Source organism: Terrapene carolina, unplaced genomic scaffold, assembly GCF_002925995.2.
Source record: "Terrapene carolina triunguis isolate 2854851 unplaced genomic scaffold, T_m_triunguis-2.0 Scaffold517, whole genome shotgun sequence".
Classification (NCBI taxonomy): domain Eukaryota; kingdom Metazoa; phylum Chordata; order Testudines; family Emydidae; genus Terrapene; species Terrapene triunguis.
The window spans coordinates 5549329-5571104 of NW_020664868.1; the positions used below are offsets into that span (position 1 = coordinate 5549329).

Here is a 21776-nt window from a genome sequence, read left to right on the forward strand (position 1 = left end):
AGACGTAAGAACATGGTTCAAAGGGTAGCATATAGCAGGGAAGTTACACTAATAGCCTATTAACTGCAAAGCCATCTTTTGTTTACCTGTCTGTAATCTGCCTGTACCTGGGGTCTGATGTGACCACAAAGATGCCTAGCAGTGATTCACTACCAAACAGCTGCCAGTGGTGCCTTATTCCCTCCCAGAACACTGAAAGGGCCTGAACTTAAAACCTCTGAAACCCAGGAAATGGCTCCCATAACACCCCCACCTAACCTTAACTCTGCCCTCCTTTCTTTGTTCTCCTAAGGGAGTCCTCAGTGCTGTATCCCTCCCTAAGACTTGGGGCCAGCAGAAGGGGTGAGGGAGATTGGAGAAAGCGGCTACGTTTTAAAAATGTTAATGGATTTCAAGGCCAGAAGGGACATTGTGAGCCTGCAGTCTGACATCCTGCATAGCACAGGCCAGCGAACAGGAATCTTTGAGCTCTGTAGCTGTAGCTCCAAGCCCCCTTAGGTGGCAGGGCAAGCTCTGCACTACTCCCTGATCGACATGGCTACACTTAGCACAGGGAGGGGCGGAGGAGGGGCATGGGAAAAAGAGCAAGGATTTGGAATTGTGTTGAACACAGAAAAGGGCAGATTCTTTTAGTAGGGTTACCATATTTTAATTTTAAAAAAGGAGGACACTCCACGGGCCCCCGGCCCCGCCCCAACTCCGCCCCTTCCCCAAAGTCCCCGCCCCAACTCCGCCCCCTCCCCTGAACGCTCCGCCCCCTGCTCCTCCCCCTCACCTGCTTCCCGCGAATCAAATGTTCGCGGGAAGCCTGAAACAGGGAGGCAGCAGGTAAGCTGGGGCTGGGGCGGTGGCGGGACGCGAGGAGGTGCAGCCCAGTCCAGCCCCCACAGCCGAGCGGCTCCCTCCGGCCCTGGGGCGCCGGCCCTGGTTCCGGCCAAGCGGCTCCAGCCCAGCTTGGCTCGGGCCCCGGTTCCGGCCGAGTGGCTCCGGCCTGGCACCGGCCCTGGCCGAGCACCGGCGGCTCCGGCCCGGCCGAGCACCGCCAGCCCCAGTTCCGGCCGAGCACCGCCGGCCCCAGCGGCTCGGGCGCTCCCGGCCCCGGTCCCAGTGGCTCCGGCCCAGCTCGGCTTGGGCCCCGGCTCTGGCCGAGCGGCTCCGGCCCGGCACTGGCCGAGCACCGCTGGCCCCAGCCCAGACCCAAGCCCCACGACCCCTCCCTCCCTATTTTCCCGGACATGTCCGGCTTTTTGGGATTTCCTCCCGGACGGGGATTTGAGGACCAAAAAGCCAGACATGTCCGGGAAAATCCGGACGTATGGTAACCCTACTTTTAGGGAGAGACAAGGTTCTACTATATGCTCAGTGCCTATGGCAATCTCCAGGGGGGGCTGGTGTGGTAGTCGTCTGGGGTAGGAGGCATTCCTTTAACTCCACATTTCCTGGGGGTCAGAGTCTTTAGTTTAGCCCCCACATACATGCACTTTCTGGAAGGGTATGAGGCAGGGACGGGCTGCCTGAACTCTGCAGTTTTTGGCTGAGTTTCCCTGGTTTACGAACAATCACAGAACCCGCAAGTTCCAGCACCCAGCACTCCCTCCGCATTTGCTACAGTTACTCCATCTACCAAAGGCACTGGCAGCAGATTAATCCCTTCCTTGCATCACTGCCCAGCTCAGAGAATTGCCCTCTTCCTGCCTCATCCTCCCACCCCAGCCCTCCTGCCCATGAAGGGGTCAGCAGTAGTGGGGAGTCCCACAGGTTGAGGAGCTGAAAAGAGGCTTCAGGGACTGACATGGAATCAGTGGGGGCATTTTGTGAAGCAGACAAATGGGGTCATGGCTGTGAGAAGCTGCAGCACCCCCCAGGTCACCCACTGCACAGCTATGACCCACTCCACTGCACGGCTTTGACCTCCTCTTGCCCCGGAGAGCAGCATCACAGGGAAGGGTAAGCCTGGAGGGGTGCGAAGGGTAAGGGGAATTTTGGAGTCTCTTCCCTCCTCAGGGTCCTTCCCCTGAGGAAGAATTGTTGGTAGAGGAGGGGTATTTGGGAGGAAGCACACAGATGGCTCCACTCCTTGCCCCACCCTCAATTATGTTCCATGCCAGAGGAGGCAACAGTCTTTCCCCTCTTCAGATCCTGGTGTGTCAGAGCTCTGAGCTCCCAAGCGAGCAATGATCCCTTTGATGATGATCCCTTATTCACCAAGAAAACCCAGCTCTTCACCCCCCAGTGAGTGCTGCTCTCACAGTGTCCCTAGAAACAGGGGTTCCTGTGGAGGATGTACCATGCTACATGTGGCAGGACTTTCCCTTATCAAGAACCTCTCTGACTAAGGGTGGGGCTTCTTTAGCCCCAGCCTCTAGAGGGCCAGGCTGTGAGCAAGCCCAGGCCTCCCACGAGGTGGGAGGACAGCAGTTCTGCCCCTGAAGACATCCCCCTTGAATAGAGGGAGCAGTGGCCCTCTCTGGTAGCCTCCCCCTGTGAAAAAGCAAGATGGGGATGACCCAGAGGGGCACTCCCATGAGCCGAGGGGGTGAGAATGAGTTTCAAAGGCCGACCCAACCCAGAATTCCAAGGGTGGGTCCTGCGCGGGTGGCCTGGAAGAACAGGGCACAGCAGTCCGAGAACATGGGATATTTGGAGGGGGACACAAGGCGGATAGAGCTGGAAAAGCAGTGGGGCTTGAGTGTTAGGATGGGAGGGCTGCCACGGCCTCACAAACTGGCTCTGCTGCCATGAGTTGCAGGAGCCTCTCATGAGTAGGGCCCTACCAAATTCACGGCTGTAAAAACACATTGTGAATCATGAAATCAGAGCTCCCCCCTGAAATCTAGCTATTATAGGGGAGGGGTAGAACTGGGGGCACCCCAGCTGGGGGCTTCTACCATGCCTGGGGCTGCAGCTACTAGTCCTGGCAGGGCTGGGGAGGGACCAGACTTCCTCTTGCCCCGGCACAGCCACTCTTGGGCGGGCAGGCGGAAAGGGAAACAGACCCAGTTCTGCGTCCCTCCCCCAGTTTGTGACCCCTCTACAACAGCTTTGCAACCCCTCCCACAAGCCCCTTTTGGGTTGGGACCCTTCAGTTACAACACCGTGAAATTTCAGATGGAAACATCTGAAACTGTGAAATTGACTAATTTTAAAATGCTGTGGCCATCAAATTGATCAAAATAGACCGTGATTTTAGTGGGACCCCACCTATGACCTCTGTGAGTCAGAAGCCGTTCCAGCAGCAGTGCTCCTGCTTGCGTTCCGCAAGCTGCTCCAGGCCCGTCAGTCCATCCCGGGGGAACAAGAGCAGGGAGAAGTAGCAGGGAAGGAGGGGAACTCCTGGTCAGGGCCGGCTCTAGGCACCAGCGTTCCAAGCATGTGCTTGGGGCAGCATTCTGGCCCTTTGGGGGCAGCACTTTTCAAGGGGCGGCACTCCTGCCCCCCCCCCTTTTAGTTTTTTTGCTTGGAACGGCAAAAAACTTGGAGCCAGCCCTGCTCCTGGTAACAGCAGCAAAGGGAGCTGGCGGCTGTAGGGAGCAGCAGCAGGACTGGAACTAGCAGTTACCCTCCCCTGAGGTTTGCATCGACCCTAGAGTGGAGCTGCCAGCCCTGATGCAGCATTTCTTGCCATCTATGCCCTTTGCTAGTGAGGCTCCTCTAGGAAAGGGAAAGTGGGGGGGCTTTCAGGGAGGGGCTCCAGGCTCCCTCACAGCTGATGCTGCACCCCCACCTAGGGTTCCTAGCTCCAATCTACCCCCAACACACTCTCCAAGACTAGCCCTGCAGGGCCCCCCTAAAGGCTCTTCTCCATTTCCAACTGTCCAGGTCCAGCAAAGAAGTGGCCCTCTGATGACGATCCCTTATTTATCTAAGAGATCGTTGAAAATCATCATTTTCAAAAAACAAGTTTTCCCATCTTTAAGAAAGAACTGGGCTTTCGGAAAATGAAGATTTTTGAGGATCTCTTATACAAATAAGGGACTGTCAAAGGGCCACTTTATCAGAGATAGGCAGCTCCAATCGAGAAGAGCCTTGTGGGATCTAGATAAGCCCCTCCATCCTGAGGGTGGGTGTCTGTCAGAGTCTTGGTAGGTAGAAGTGCAGAGACAGGCATACCCTTGTATACCTGAATGAGTCTTTCCACCAGTTTAAAAAGGAGAAGACTTCTTCTGGGACCTTGATCAGCATGTCCATGTGGTGTCTGCTAGGTATATATATACTGATTTCAAAATCACCCTTCTAGATGACCTCTGGCATGTGTGTGACATGAGTGCATGAGGTCATGGGTCCTAGAAATCTCAGACATGCACTGGTGATTCTGGGTGAGCCTGAAGATAGTACCCAGGTAACAGTGGTGTAAGCTGCTCTACTTCAGGGTGTGGTAGACCCTGCCCACACCAGCTTCAAGTCTGACTGGCCCCAGTCAATAGTATGCGATAAGGGCCTCTGCTAAGGGTAATGAGCGAAGGCCAATGGCAACTCAGCTGACAAGAGCCAAGTCCCAATGGCGATGAAGGTGGATGAGCTACAGTTGTGGATGCATGGGCCATATAGGGCAGAAAGGGAGCTAGATCTTCATAATGGTCATCCACACCCACAGAAACCAATAGCATCTGACAGAAGTTCCTGGGAAGGGGGACTGGTGTTCCCAAAAATAAAAAACTCCTCTATATCTCCCCAATCCCAAGGAGGCAGAGTGGGGTGAGGACGGGAAAAAAGCAGCCAGCCACGACAGACCCTGAGAATAGCACCAGGGTTAAAACCCCTGCTATTACTAACGCCAGGAGGAGGGGCATGTTCTGCATGCATAGGACAGAAGCAACCCAAACCCCACTTGTGAATGCACAGCCACGATGACCAAACCAGACTTCAGAGGCACGTTCTGTGTCGCCACATGGAATGTGTTAACACTAACGGCACAGGGTACAAGCTCTTGTCAAAGAACTCAGCCGCTACAAGACTAATTGCTGGCACCACAGAAAAGCAACGCCACCGCCCCCCCCCCCCACTTTGGTGGTCCACACCAAACTCAAGGTGTAGCACTTATTTACTGGACAAACGTCTAGCACACAATTTAATAAAAAAGAACCCCATCTTTCCATGCTTACTCTATGCTCGGCTCCAGCATCATTATGAACACTTTTCTGTTGGTGCATAGGCCACGACGACAGCTGATGCATCACCCGGGCAACAGGATGCATTCTATCACCAACTAGTAGCAAAAATCCAGTGCTTGTGCTTGGAGATTTTAATGCCATGACAGGCGGTGACTGAAGTGGGTATGAAACTATGATAGGTCCCTTTGGTTTAGGTTCACCAAACGAATACATCACTTGGCTTCTGACACTGTGTGCCACTGAGGGATGGTCTGTTACGGGCTCCTGGTTTAGGCACCTTAACAACCATCGCTGGACCTGGATTTCAAATAATGGATGTCATGAAAGAAACTGATCGCATCACTGTCAGATATCGCTCAATAGTGAAATCTCATGAGGTCTTTGGCAACACAGAAACACTAGCAAACTTAGACCACAGATTAGTTGTCACTCAGTCTCTCTCTGCATCTTCCACCTCCTCGCAAGCCAGATATCCACCAACAGTACAATGTCCATTGTCTATCTGAGGAGCCTCTTGATGCCGTGAAATATACACGGCCCATTGAAGATAACATATGTAACCTCGGTATCCTCTCAGATGATGTGGGGATCGCCTGGAGTGTATACGTAATGCTATATCATACACCACCATTGAATAACTGGCTTCAGACATTTGTGCCTTTTAACATCCCCCATTATAAAACTAGATGGGTCTCCCTGCTCAACAATGGATGAGGTCCTGGACAGATGGAAAACATGAAAGTGTGCTGAACCGCGCACCTGCTGATGACTGTCCAAAGCTACGTGACCTGACAAACTGCACAGCTGCAGACCCAGCAGCAAAACTGATCCTCCATCACTCGCGGACGTGTGAAAGACCAAACAAAAGTTACAGAATGGACATGTTGCTGGACCGGAAGGTATTCCGACCCAGTTGCTGAAAGGTGCCTTGGAACCAGTAAGCATCGGCCTACATCAATTCTTCTTAAGTGTGGGCATCAGGCAAAGTACCTACAGAACTGAAAGACAGCATCGGAGCGTACCAGGGCACAAGATCTCTCCTCGAGCGAGGCAACTACAGTCCAATCTCATTATCATCAGTTCCTGGAAAGGTCTTTGTTTATGTTCTTCCTGGTAGAAGGCAGCCACTCCTTAGTAGAGATCGCCGTCTATAGCAATCATGTTTAACTAGTCGACAATGGACACTGTTCTTACCCTTTGGCTTCTAGATGAGCTGTACTGAAAATTTAACCACTCTTTTCATGTGGCATATATCATCATCATCACATTAGCTTTTGATTTGGTCAACGGGTCAGCACTTTGGCTTGCACTGAAAGAAGTTTCAGTTCTAGCTGTTCTGCTAAACCTGGTGTATGATCTTCAGAACAGTAGTGGAGCAAGAGTGCACATTGGGTCATGGCTTTGGTCGCATTTCTACACAACCCCAGGTGTGCGACAATGATGCATTCTCACCCCAGCATTATTCTGTTGAGCTGACGACTGAATAGTAGTACTTGCCACTCCACATGTCAGAATCAAGGATGATCATGAAGGGTTTGCTGACCAACAACATTCCCTTGTTTGTTGAGAAGTCAGAGAATTTCAGCCCCGCCCACCACCATCTCCAAGACACCATCCACAATATGGGATTGAATGTCTCATGGCAGAAGACCATGGCCCAGAAATTCAGAACTGGGCCACCAGAACCCCCCAGTGCAGTGAGTGCTGTCGAGAGTGGTGATGAGTTTATCTACCTAGGGTGCAAGCAGAGTTCAAGCAGTCACAGCAAACTGGACATTCTTCAATTACTAGGTCCTGCTGCCTCCCGCATAAAGTCTGTGTCTCACTTGTGGATGCAAGAACTTGTTTGTGTTGACCCAAAAAGCTCAGGATCTATCAACCTGTGTATTACCTGTATTGCCACAGATGTCAGAAACCTGGGCCCTACTATAGGCAGACTTGGAGCAGCTGGAGGCATTCCATACATGCTGTCAATGCCAAATCCTGAACATAACACGGTTTGACTTAGTGCAAAATATCTTAATCTCACAGAGATCTAGCCTCCCTTCAATCAGTGATTATATTCAAAAGCAGCATTGCATGCTCTTTGACCATTTCGCCAAGATGGACAAAAACTCTTCAGCACACGGTGCTCTCAAATTCTCCATCAACGCTCAAAAGGGGTGCATGTTATGACTTGGCCTGGTACCGCCTACAGGGCAACCCCAAAGATTCATAGATTTGTAGGATTGAGCCAGATCTGGGAACTTCACTACACATTGCCTTGTGCATCACCATGGTCAGTGGCCGGCACAACAGTCCTCAGTAGGCTGCCTGTGTTTGATGATGAAGAAGTTGGTTGAGGACAGCTATTACCTATTGGTGAAAATCCTTGATGCTGTAAGAAAGACAAAAAGGCAGGACTCCGTCTTGGCAGTAGGATGCCAGGAATCAGAGGTATTTCCTGTGGGCTGGATGGATTGATAGCTCTTCACCTGCATGATGCTGATTTCCATCTACGAACTATGGCCATTATGAGCACTGTATCAGATGCATCAGCACAGCTTACAGCAAGTGTGGGCAGTCAGACGTCTCTCTGCCATGAAAGATGACTTCTTCTCCTGCTGCTCCTTTGGCCATTTGTCTATACATTAAGACTCTGTCCCAGTTTAGACAGTCATATTTGGAGAGGAGGGACTGATAGGAAGGCCAGCCTTAACTGGAGGTTAGCCTACAAATACATCTTGTGGCCGAAGAAGTCCTGAATTGCTGTCACCATAGAAGAAACTGGTGCTCAATGTGAATAAAAAAAAATATATTTGAATTCCTTAGCAGGGACTTGGTACCTTCCATCTGCTCTTTATCACGCGACCTGGATGGATGTAGGTGGATGCCAGACAGCTTTTTCAGCCTTTAGCAGGCCTTTATTAATGGGGATGGCAAGCCTCCCTGGTGTAGAAGGATGTAGAATGCTTCTCTTGAACCACTTCCAGGGCTATGTCTAAGGCTTCCAACACACATTTCATCAGGTCCTGGAATACCTTAAAAGCCACCAGTGAAGGCGGACACAGATGGGAGTCACAGACTTGTCAGGAAACAGTGAGACTATTACAGCAGGGAATGGTTGCTCTTCCCCTGGCGCTGATGTTCTTACCTTTCCTCCTGCCTTCCAAGTACCCATGGCTGTACCAACTGGCTTATCTGAGAAGGCTTAATGTGTCTCTTTGGAGAGGGTGATCTAGCCCGAGAGTCAATGAAGTACAGCTGTATTTTAATTTTACATGCCAGCAATCTGGTTCTATTTTAGTTTAGGTGGACCCTGTATGGGCGTCTCCTTCCCCCAAAAGGTTCCCAATAAATCTAAAACCCTCCTCCCTACACCAGTGTCTCATCCATGCATTGAGACCTCACAGTTCTGCCTGTCTAAGTGGCCCTGTGCGTGGAGCTGAATGCATTTCAGAGATGGCTGACATGGAGGTCCTGTACTAACTACACTATCTAAATATTCTATACAAGGCTAGCTAAAATCACAGTATGTGCCAAATAAGCAGACACAGCAGGGGTTTCATCTCACTGCCATGGGTGGTAAGAAGTAACGGAGGGAAAGTTGGGGCCACTCTGCCCTTTATACTCTTGGGTGGGATGTGTGACTGCACAGCCAGTGGACACAGTTGACCAAAATACTTGGTTCTCACATGCACGGGGCACATGTGCACCAACAGTGGAACAAGTCTGGACAATCACTTGAAGTAGAATAGTTTGTCCTCTCTTTTCAAGGCATTAAAAACAAAGAAGTTATCCAAGTAAATAAAAGGTGTTTAGATGCAAAGAAGAGACAACCACATGTGATTACTCCAGGAAACAGACCATGCCCTGTGAACAAGATTCTCCAGGTTATTCACCTAGTAGCATGAGCGGGCGCCCAGAAAGGCCGGCGTTCTCCAAGTGTAACACTACCAGGGTGCTGCTGATGCGCAGAGCCCGAGCAACAAATGGCGCCGAGTGATCCAGCAGAGGAGTGTTCCGAGCATCCAGGTACTGCAGACAGTTAGTCTGGAAAAGGAAAGCAGAGGGGTGAGATGACAAACAAAACAGAACAAAAACATGTAGCCATTGCACACTTTCAAAGCACATTTAAGTTCTACTCAGGTCAGCGGGGCACAGCCTCTGCATATACTTTGCCTGATCTGCCCTTCCGTCTAGGTCTCTCTCAAAGCACTTTACAAACATTATTGAACTCCCTAGGAAAAAGAGTTAGGTAACATACCATGGTTTTAAAGATGAGAAAAAACTAAGGCACAGAGGAGTAATATCTTGCTCAAGATCGTATCATATGAATCTGTGACAGAGAAGGGAATAGGACACCAATCTCCCTGCCTTAAGACCTGTGCCTTAACCATAAGACCATCTTTTCTTTTTTCACCCATGAAACAGAATTTGGGTATTTATGTATATCTCGGCAACAAACATGTTAATCCAACTACTAGCGACAGTCCAACCAGCTGTAAAGAACATACACACACAAAAAAACACCATACAGCATTCCAGAATTCAGCCTGCCAGTAACAAATACAAAATATAGGAATGGCAGTTTCCCCTCTAGTCAGTAACACTTAATGCTTCAAACAATAGCGGATTGCCAGCAAGTGCCGCATTATGCAATTCAGCCGATTGTGGACAGTGCCTTTTCGCTGCTTCAGAGGAAATGCCTTGGAAATATAAAGGGAAGTGATGGAGTTTGCTGAAGTGAAGAGGCCAGAATGGGTCTCCAGATTTTCAAAGCAAGTAAGGTAAGTGATTTCAGACATGCCTGCTTCTTTTGTTAATTTCTCAGAGAACAACTAAGATGCATCTTCTAGGAATTAGCCATTTTTCCTTTTACGCTAGTTTGTATTTTAGCTGTCACCTGCTCTTCTTCTAGCTGGCAGGGGAAATCATCTGTGAGACCTCAGTGGTTTGGGACTCAGTTACTCAAGAAACATGTTCCATCCACCCATGTTCCCTTAGAGCAGCGAAGATAAGCTGGGCACTTTAGCATGGGCTCCTAGGATAAAAATCTAGTGCTGGTAGCAGGACATTTTCAGTCAATGGCTCTTGCTCATGGAATTCACTTCCTCTGGTGGCCTTCGGGGCACTTTGTAAGCTGCTAGTTAGGCAAGGTTTGTGGTGAGAAGAGACACACCAAAAAATAAATGTTGACACTGGGCTACCATAGCAATAATGATCCCATCTGCAGTACTGATTGTAATGGTCTGTTTTTAAATACCGAGAAAACGGATTAGCATGGGAACAGATTACATAGAAAGATCTTTACAAATAAGTAAAAAGGAAATTCTCAGGTAAGAAACAAAATGATACCAATCTTTGAATATCCATCTCCAGCCATCATACCACATCCTGCCAGTCTGGAGAAAAAGAACAAACCTTTTCAGATTGGGATGGGGCTAAGGACTCTATTTGGATTGAGCAGATTTGTCTAGAACACCTCAAGCGGGAATCTTCAGAGCATCCTGATGAGGTGCTGTGCCCAGTGCTGGTAGCAGGACATTTTCAGTCAATGGCTCTGAGAGAAGGAACTCTGTGCATGAGCCCAGCATCCAGAGGAACTTCATCAAGATCGGTTGATGACTATATGGATATGGCCATCTGAAGAACAGTGGAAACAACCTTTGCATACATTCATCTGAAAGAAATACCATGCAACAGCTCACGTCTGCAACTACAGTGAGAGATCTTCACTGGGGAAAGGGGACTTGTTCCTGGCTGAAGACTACAGGAATGAGATGTTAACTGCTGTACAGCAGTTAGTCTACTCATCCAAATAAGCCTGTATGAGGTATTCCAAAATTACGGTAAATGCGACACCTTTGCTGTCTCCAAGCAGCCACTAGAACTAATAAATCCTTTATAGATACTCTACAAGGCAAGTAGGCCCAAAGGTAATGCTTGGTCTGAAAAACAGAGGCTGTAGTATGAAAATTGGAGAAAGTTTCTTGTAATATTCTTGAATAATATGGAGACGCCCCTTTCACTGGGCCTACAGTAGTTATACAGTGGCTGAGGAAAATGAACACAGAATTTCTTTTTCTGATTATCCACCATGACCCTCAAGTCTTTTTCAGAGTCACTGCTTTCCAAACTACAGTCCCCCATGCTATAAGTGTGACCTACATTCTTGGTTCCTAGATTTACCGCCTTGCATATACGTATTTGCTTGCACCCAGCTTATCAAGTGATCCAAATCACTGTTTCAGCAACCTGTCCTTCTCAGTATTTACCACTCCCCCACACTTGTGTCATTGTAAACTTTATCAGTAAGGCTGCCAGTTTGTCACGGAGGTCACAGAAGTCACGGATTCCGTGACTTTCCGTGACCTCTGCAGTGGCCGGTGCCCCTAGCCCAGGGGGGCCGCCTGAGCAGCATAGGCAGCCCCTGGGCCAGTTGCACTGGCTGCTGCTGGGGAAGTCTCAGGCCCCCCCAAAATAGGGCCAAGATGATGATTACCTGTTTATAATTATATTTTGAGAATTCTCAGTTAGCCAGATTTTAATCCATGTAACGTGTGCCGTGTTGATTTTGAATCGTTCTGTTTTTTCATCAAAATGTTATATGCTACCAACACAAACACCTTACAGACGTCTATTACATCAATACTGTTACCATTATCAATCAAACTTGTAATCTCATAAGAGAATTTGACAATCTATTTTCAATAAACTCATGTTTAGGTCAGAAAATGCAGAGAAAAAGTGAGAACTGCCAAAAGCCAAGCAGAGTTGGATCTTGCAAAGGTAATTAGAAACTAGCAATAAAAGGTTCTTTAGCCATATAAATAAAAAGAAAACAAGGAAAGAAGAACCGGGACCACTATTCAGGAGGATGGGAGTAAAGATTAAAAGATAATGCAGGTATGGCCCAACGCCTGAACGATTACTTTGCCTCAGTTTTTAATCAGGGTAATGAGGAGCTTGGAGGCAGTGGCAGGGTGGCTAATGAGAACAAGGCTCTGGAAGAAGAAATTCCCACATTCGAGGTAGAAACCAAATTCAAACAGTTTAATGGGATCAAATTGGAGGGCCCAGATGACCTCCATCTAAGGATATTAAAGGTACTGGCACATGAAATTGCCAGCCCAGTAGCAAGGGTTTTTAATGAAACCGCAAACTTGGGGGGGTCCATATCCTATGACAGGAGAATTGCAAATATCATACCTATATGTAAGAAAAGAAACTGATCTGAGAAACTACAGGGCCATTAGTTTGACCTCAATTGTATGCAAGGTCTTAGAACAAATTATGAAAGAAAGATTAGTTAAGGACAGAGGTAAACAGTAACTGGGATAAAATACAGCATGGTTTTACAAAAGGCAGATGGTCTGGCACTAACCTGATCTCTTTCTTTTGAGAAGATAACTGATTTTCTAGACAAAGGAAATGCAGTAGATCTAATCTACCTGAATTCCAGTAAAGCATTTGATACAGTTCCACTTAGAAAATTATTAGTTATATTGGAGAAGATAGGGATTAATATGAGAATCAAAAGGCAGGTAAGGAACTGGTTAAAGGGAAGACAACAACAGATCATGCAGAAAAGTGAACTGTTAAACTGGAGGGAGATTACTAATGGAGTTCCCTGAAGGATCAGTCTTGAGACTAATCTTATTTAACATTTTCATTAGGAGCTTAGCACAAAAAGTGGAAGTGTGCTAATAAAACTTGCAGATGACAAAGCTGGGAGGTATTGCCAACACGGAGGAAGACTAGAATATGATACAAGAAGATGTGGACAACCTTGAAAACAGGAGTAATAGAAATGGGATGAAATTTAATAGTTCAAACCGAAAGGTCATGCACTTTAGGGACTAACAAGAAAGGTCCCCAGCTTAAAGCAAAAATTTATCAGTTGAAAGTGACAGAGGAGACTATGAGCTGCCAATGTGATGTGGCCATGAAAAAGGCTAATGCAAACCTAGTATGCATCAGACAAGGTATTTCCAATAGAGATAGAGAAGTGTCATTATCATTATACAATGCACTGGTGAGTCCTCATCTAGAATACCGCATGCAATTCTGGTCTTCCATGTTTAAGAAAGATGAATTCAAACTGGAACAGGTGCAGAGAAGGGCTACTAGGATGATCAGAGGAATGAAGAACCTACCTTATGAGAGGAGACTTAAGGAGCTTGGCTTGTTTAGCCTAACAGAACGAAGGTTGAGGAGAAATATTATTGCTCTCTATAAATACATCACGGGGATAAACACCAGGAAAGAGGAATTATTTAAGTTAAGAGCCAGTGCTGGCACAAGAACAAATGAATATAAACTGGCCAGCCACAAGTTTAGGCTTAAAACTAGATGAAAGTTTCTAACCATCAGTGGAGTAAAGTGCTGAAACAGGTGTGATTAGATGTTCGGCCGCCTGTGTGTTCTCTCTGCATTCTCCCTGTGTGCTGCCCCAGCTCTGCGCAGACAGCCGGCAGAGCAGACCTCGAGCAAACCACCCTATGACCACAAGATCCGCCAAGGTACAAAGGCGCCAGGCCAGGTTTATGTTGATGAAGCACAGTAGTAGTATCCCGCAGACTCTACCGGATCACTAACATATGTATGTCTGTAACAACGGACCAGCTCAGTGAACGGTGGGACTTTCCGTTCCTCCCTAGGCTAGACAAAGACACTCCCTCTGAGATACATCGTATACCCCGATACAAACAAGTTACGTACTGCCCCTCTGACACAGTTAGTTACTGCCCCGATGTGGCTAGTTATCACCCATCACCTTGTACGTGTTGGTTCGATCAAAACATCTCTATTACGAACTGTCATCCTGACCTTATCTTTGAGGAGGGGTCAGTATGTTCCTGTTATCCTTGGGAATGTTTTTGTACCATCTTTGATCTGGGGGATGTTCTGGTACCACTTGATATTGCGATGTGTTTGCGTGAGTACTCTGTGCCTAGCACTTCTTAGTCATGTGTATTTCAGCCCTGTTCTTGCCAGATTCTGTGAGCAGGTCCTGCCTCTTGCTCACAGCTTGTCTTTGCTTTATATCAGTAAAGTTTTGACTACTACTTTAGGCCAGGCCTCATGCCTCATACCAGGCCTCTGATGCAAGTGCTTACGTCTCAGGCTCTCTTCCTACTACATTCCTCCACTTTTTGTCTTTTTATGGGGAGGATGTTCACCCATCGTCCCAGAAAAGCATAATGCATGGACTGAAGATGGCCCAGTGGGCTAAACACTGTACCTGCAAAGAAATTTTCCATAAGTCAGATTGGTACATACCCTGAGGGTTTTTTGCCTTCCACCGCAGAGTGGGGCTTGGAACGCTTGCTGGTTTGAACTACAGCAGAGGTTCCCAACTTCTCTTATTGCGTACCCCCTTCCAGATTTACCAGCTGCCCGCATACCCCTACTCTTCTCATCACTGATACTTTGTGTGTTTCTTCTTAGCACTACCTGTCTTGTCTTTAGTCATCTGTCCATACTTCACTGTTACATACAGATATATAGGGAAATGTACACAACTGGGGAAAAAACAATCCTAAATTCAGAGCGCAGTTAGAGAGTTAGAGACTGGCCAGTTGCTGGGCAACTGAACCCATGCTGTACAGGGCCTTCACCTCCAATCACAATATGTCAACCTCTCTGTGTATCTATGTTCTTATTGGTACATTCTGAGGTAAATTAACTATTGTATTTTATATAACAAATTCCCACTGAGTTTTAAAGCTTCATCTGAGTAGCCTATTATGAAAACGCAATAAATTAATAAATAAAATCCACCATTACACAATTGCTCCCGCGTACTCCCAGAGATGACTCACATGCTCCAAGGGGAACCCATGAACTACAGTAAATGATGCATTCTCTGTGACAAAGTCATTAAATAAAGATTTGAGTACTTCAGTGACTCAGACAGAGGTTTTGGGTCTATTACAGGAGCAGGTGGGTGAGATTTTTGTGGCCTGCAATCTGCAAGAGGTCAGATTAGATGATCATAATGGTCCCTTCTGACCCCAAAGCCTATGAGTCATCATCAAGGCACTCCGGGGACCCAAAGTATGTTCCTATCATGCTTATGCCTTGATCTAGGCCTGGATACCAGAGTGATGAGCAGAGAATATGTTTTGGTTTTTATGGTCTAAGACTGCTCTGTTGCCCCCACTCTCTAAGGCACAATGAACAATACTTGTTCCTCAAGGGAACTCAGTGGGGCCAATTTTGATCAGGCAATTTACACACTCGGTCCTGGGCTGAATTTCTGAAATCCTGAAGGACAAGTGTGACAAAGTGGGATTTTTCCCCTTGTTATGTTGCATATGCGTCTGTCATGTACTAATATTGTGTGTACCTCAGTTTCCCTGCGTACTGCACCAATGCCTAGGTGGTAGGAATTGGGTGTGTGACTTTTGCTGAGGCCCTCGGGGCCAGGTGAGGCTGCCCAGCTGCCAGCATGTAAGCTATGGCCGATGCCCTTCGTAACCTGAGAACCAGGAGGGAGATGTGACCAGGTGACATTTTGCCTGGGTAGCAGGACAAAGCCTGGGGGAGGAGCCATGGGCGTGTGGGAGGCCAGGCAGCAGGGTCCAGGGCAGTCTCCTGTTTGGGACTCGGAGGGGGGAAGTCAGGGGCATCTGGCCCAAGGTTCCCCCAAGATGGGCGTGCCTGAAAGTCACTAATTTCCGTGCTAACAAGTTCTGTTCTATGCTGTGTACCTGTCGACTAATAAACCTTCTGTTTTACTGGCTGGCTGAGAGTCACATTGACTGTGGAATTGGGGTGCAGAGCCCTCTGGCTTCCCCAGGAGCCCTGCTCAGGCGGACTCACTGCGGGAAGCGCATGGTGAATGGGGATGCTGAATGCTGAGGTCAGACACAGGAAGGCCAAAGCCACATAGGCTTCTTGTCCTGGCAACACTCAAAGGAGGCATGCTATACCAGAGTCTTGACTGGCTGCATTTGGAGCAGTTCCAGAGCATCGGCCTGGTGACTCCGTGACAACAGGTTTCTAGTAAGGACTCAAAGGGCTGGTCCACACTACCCGCCTAATTCGGCGGGTAGAGATCGATCTTCTGGGATCGATTTATCGCGTCTCATCTGGACGCGATAGATCGATCCCAGAAGCGGTCCCCCGTCGACTGCGGAACTCCTGCTCGCCGAGAGGAGGAAGCGCTGTCGACGGGGGAGCCTGCCTGCGCCGCGTGGACCCGAAGTAAGTACTTTTAGTTCGATATAGGAAACGTCGACTTCAGCTACGCTATTCTCGTAGCTGAAGTTGCGTTTCCTATATCGATCCCCCGCCCCAGTATGGACCAGCCCAAAGTCTACAGAATATCCTAGAGAGTTTCCAGAGTTTATTTATCCGTGATAGTTGTCCTCCATTGGGTGACAAATGCCTGGTGTCTCTCCCAGCAAGGATGTTTCCCTAGAATTTGTCAGGTCTCCAGTCACATGGAATGGCTCATTGGACTGGGGTTTGAGAGACAAGTATTCCTGCCCCTTCCACATCTGGAATACCAGTTCCTTTCTCCTCTGAAACTAGTGGATTCCCAGTGGAATTAACCAGAGTTCCTTGTTTTGTAGGGCTCCGGCTGGACTCTGGATCTGAGAGGTGTTAAGAGTTGATGTAAATGGCTGCACAAACGAAGCCATTTGCAGTGCACAAGTTTCACTGGTCCTATAAACCCCAAGAACTATGCTATTCTTGACTTATCTACTGGCATTTTATTAAACATATGTACAGATACAGATACGTTCTATAATAGCAGGGACTTTTTAATCTTTATCTGCCTCAGCTCGGCCCAATCCTTCTCCATATGGTTTGCATCTGAAAAATCTGGAGGCCATGATCAGTTGTTTCTCCTGGACATCAACTTTTCCAGTAACTGAATGAAGATGCCTACTAAACACTAAAGTTGGCTGACACAGAACAGAGGCATCTACTCTGAAGGAAGAAGCTAGCACAATCAGGCAGAAATAACATCATTTTCTTGCCTTTTGTGCGGACATCCTGATAGCTCACCCATCTGGGCTAGAATGGCTCCAGAGAAGCAAGTCATTGCCCATGAGGCTTAAAGCCAAGACTGCAACTTTTAATTGTTAGAAGCTCAACTCAGTTTTTCTTGTTGGCTCTTTGGGAAGACCCTGCTGGAAACACGGTCTTTTAGAATTGAGGATCTTACAGCATCTATTTTGGAAAGGGCAATTGTGATCGGGGTCCTAGTGGGGAGCCAGCTGTGGTCAGTCAATTAGGGTGAACTGCAAAGAATGGGGCAGACAATCCCCATAAAGCTGGTGGATATTCCAATACTTAGATTCACCAAACCAGCATAAAACAGCTTCTTTATTACCTTACTGGTTACTCAGAAGTCCAAGCAACACAGTTCCCTTAAAGTGATCCAGCCTCAGGTCTCCATCCTGATACCCACATCAGATATGATGAAAATGTCTGTAACTCTTATTTCATCATATAAAAGAAAAGGTTCTACCAATCCCAAAGGACTGGACACATTACCTCCCAGGTTAATGCATGTTTCAGATCTTGCCCAAATACACGCTACAGACAATTCTTATTAACTAAACTAACATTTATTAAAAAACAAAAGAGAGAGAGTATGGTTAAAAGATCAGTATACATACAGACATGAGTTCAATTCATTGAGGTGCAGATTCATAGCAGAGATGGTGAGCTTCGTAGTTGCAAAGAGTTCTTTCAGAAATAGTTCATAGTTTATAGTCCAATATCCAAATATCACATTCAGGGCGTACCAGCATAACTGAGACCTCAACCTTGCTACTCAAACTTCCCCTGAAGAAGCTTAAGAAAATCTGAGATGACAGAATCAGGACCCAATGATCTTTTATACAATTTCATATCTTTTAACAAGTTGAAATTTCTCAGGGAACATAAGGTAATTAGGATGACTCTGAAGGAGGTCCATCACCGGGACTTAGCTATATGAATTAACATAAGGCCATTTGCTTGTTCCTCCACCATTCACTGCACATTTCAAAGAGAGATGAATACTGAGATATCCCATGTTTACAATTCATTTACATGATAGGATGTTCTTTTGACTTCTGAATTATCAGAATACAGCATAGTCAGGGACTGTTGATTACATTGTCCACCCTATTCATACATATGTAAATATGCAAAAACACAAACATTATCTCCCCACATGTCTTCTGTGGGTTATTTATTTTGCAGGATGTTTAACCCTTTCTAGTCATGCATCACAGCAAAAAAGTCAGTTTTGTCCTTCAACAAGGCACAGAACTCTTGTGTTTGGCTGTTTAGACACTGGGGTTTGTTAGATTATTCCTGTTTTGTTTGTGGCGGTCTCTGAAATCAGGACACAAAGATGGCGTCCTTGTGCCTTTTTGGGAATTACTACTGAACTTGTTTCTTCACATGTATTTTTGATCATGTCTGGCCTACCTCCCCCTGCCCACCCAGCCCATGGTGGAGAAAGGATATCCACATAGGGACATCCTTTTCTGACCAGAAAGCAGAATCATCTTGGACATCATCACCATCCTGCCTGTCATCCAGGCTCATAATCTGGTCATCAGCTTCGACTCACACATCTCCCCAGGTCCTCAAAACTAGGCTATGACTAAATCTTGGCAAATCTTTCTGCACAATATTTTAAAGACCTGGCCTTTCCTATGCAGCCACACAGCTAAAATTCTCATCCAAGCTCTCACCATTTTTCTTCTCGATGACTGCAACATCTTTCTCTATGGCCTTGAAAAATGCAAACTTACCCCACTCTTAGCCATTCAAAATGCTACTGTAAGGATCATTTTCCTAGCCTGCCACTTTGACCACATCACCCCTCTCTTTGCATTCTTCCACTAGCTCCCACGTCTCCATTACATCAAACAGAAGCTGCTTGCATTAACTTTCATGGCCCTTCATGTTCAATCCGATCAACCTGTGATGCTAGCCTCCATTGCTGATTTGTAAAATTTTGAAACAAACACCTTTCTTCTTTTTCCCATGCTGCCCCCTCACTATGGGAGGTGCTCCTCATAAACATCTGCTAAAGCTCCCTCACTAGCCACCTTCAAATCACTCCTCAAAACTCTGCCTATTTAAAAAAAACTTGACAGTCAGACCACAGCCTATCATGCTGACCAATGTTGCCTCATTGGTTACTTGTACTCCCCATCTGTCTGTATCGATCGGTCTCTTGTCTTATATTTGGACTGTAAAGCCCATGGGGCAGGGTCTGCCTTCTGTACTGTTTGTACAGTGCCTATCACATTGGGGTCCTAGGCACTATGGTAATACTGATAATAAGTAATAGCAGCAACATCATCTAGGGATGGAATAGTTTTAGCTGGATCTCCTGTTCCATTTCTGATAACTACCCTTCCTCCATGTGTGACATTGCTGGAAGGCGGGGGGAGGGGGGGGGCAACATTTCATCATCCACAGGATTTCTTAGGTCTTATGATGTGGGTTTCTTTTTTGTCTCTTGTTTGTTGGTTACAAGAAGTGGCTGGAGAGTGCTCATCACCGGTCCTCTAGTCTTCTGCTCCAACTGTGTGGACCCATGAGAATTTGACTGGAGTGCTGAGTTCCTTCTCCTGTCTAGTGAAAGGGGACGTATCTAGCCTCTCACACAGGAGTCACCCCGCAACACTACTTCAAGATGACTGTTTATAGGTGGAGCACTCAATAGATTTTCTGATTCATACATTTTATGGCTAGAACAGACCCTTATGTTTATCTAATCTAACCTGTATAATGAATTACTCAAAGTTCTGTATTAATATGCCTAGTAAGGAATCTGTCAAAAAACATTTCCTGGATCTTTTTTGTTGTCTGTATTGTTACGGACATACTTGCTGACAGGTATTTTGAAATAAATTACCAAAATAATTGAAACTGGCATGATTATTTTGACAAATAAAATATGCAGAATTTTGCAGAATTTAAAAATAATGTATGCAGAATTTTTAATGTTTTGGCACCGAATTGCCCCAGGAGTAATTTGGCTGTATTATAGTCGGGGCTGCTAGCACTGCTTATTAAGATTGCCCAACACTTTCCATTATAAAACCCTTGTTTTGGCAATTTATAAGGTTGACAAACTTTAACCATTTGAGCTGAAATTTTCCATGCTGGGTATCTGCCTCAGGATGAATATTTTTGGAAAATTTCAACCAAAATTATTTAGCTTTTTCCAAGAACAAGACCAGGGGAAAAAATGTTTTACAATCTTAAATTCTGGTGACCTTCCTTTTCTTTAAGACACTCTAAAGCAGTGATTTTCAAACTTTTTGTAGTGGTGAATCCTTTCACACAGCAAGACTCTGAGTGTGACTGCCGCCGCCCCCCTTATAAATTAAAAACAGGGGTTTAATTTAATTTAATAGGCTTGGGGCTGTCAGTCCCACGGAGCTGACAGCTCACAACCCTCATGTAGCTACCTTGCAAGACCCTGAGGAGCAGGGACTTGAAATTAAGCAGATGGCATAAAACTAACATATCACCATCATTATTTACCACTCCACTAAATTTTGTGTCATCTGCAAACTTTACCAAACAAAGATTTTACTTTTTCCTCCCACGACATTGATATTGAATAGCACTGGCAAAGAACAGATCCCTGTGAAACCTCTCTAGAAATATCCCTATTGGATGATTCTTAATGTACATTTAGAGATTTATCAATTAGCCAGTTTTTAATCCATTTAACAGGGCTACATTAATATATCAGCATTATACAAAATCAATCAGTATGTTATGTGGTCAAATATTTAAGTTAATTTTACCAGTCTACTTTGTAATCTCCATTAAAAAAAATTATATGAACTTTGACATGACCTGTTTTCTGTAAAACCACGCTAATTAGCGCTAATTATGCCACTAACTTTTAATTCTATACTTATTATCTCTCTCATAGCCTTTCCATGATTTTGCTCAGAATCAATGTCTGACTAACTTACAAAAAGAACAGGAGTACTTGTGGCACCTTAGAGACTAACAAATTTATTAGAGCATAAGCTTTCGTGGGCTACAACCCACTTCTTCGGATGCATATTGAGTGGAACATATCGAGGAGATATATATACACACATACAGAGAGCATGAACAGGTGGGAGTTGTCTTACCAACTCTGAGAGGCCAATTAAGTAAGAGAAAAAAACTTTTGAAGTGATAATCAAGTTAGCCAAGTACAGACACTTTGATAAGAAGCAAGTGTGAGAATACTTACAAGGGGAGATAGATTCAATGTTTGTAATGGCTCAGCCATTCCCAATCCCTGTTTAGCCCTGAGTTGATTGTGTCTAGTTTGCATATCAATTCCAGCTCAGCAGTCTCTCGTTGGAGTCTGTTTTTGAAGTTTTTCTGTTTTAAGATAGCCACCCGCAGGTCTGTCATAGAATGGCCAGACAGGTTAAAGTGTTCTCCCACTGGTTTTTGAGTATTATGATTCCTGATGTCAGATTTGTGTCCATTAATTCTTTTGCGTAGAGACTGTCCAGTTTGGCCAATGTACATGGCAGAGGGGCATTGCTGGCACATGATGGCATATATCACATTGGTAGATGTGCAGGTGAACGAGCCCCTGATGGTATGGCTGATGTGATTAGGCCCTATGATGGTGTCACTTGAATAGATATGTGGACAGAGTTGGCATCGGGCTTTGTTACAAGGATAGGTTCC

General features: G+C 46.3%; 2 protein-coding genes and 1 pseudogene across 2 annotated transcripts in view; 2 read left to right on the forward strand and 1 right to left on the reverse strand.

Moving 5' to 3' along the window:
• The window catches only part of LOC112107877 (zinc finger protein 271-like), an 879239-nt gene that overhangs the window by 305376 nt on the left and 552087 nt on the right, over positions 1-21776 (forward strand). The window lies entirely within an intron of this gene.
• The window catches only part of PPP1R37 (protein phosphatase 1 regulatory subunit 37), a 147540-nt gene that overhangs the window by 42840 nt on the left and 82924 nt on the right, over positions 1-21776 (reverse strand). The window contains exon 6 of the mRNA XM_024219783.3: positions 8993-9143. Within this exon, the coding sequence (XP_024075551.2) occupies positions 8993-9143 (151 nt within the window). The remainder of the gene's footprint in view (positions 1-8992; positions 9144-21776) is intronic.
• The window catches only part of LOC113407921, a 12857-nt pseudogene continuing 931 nt past the window's right edge, over positions 9851-21776 (forward strand).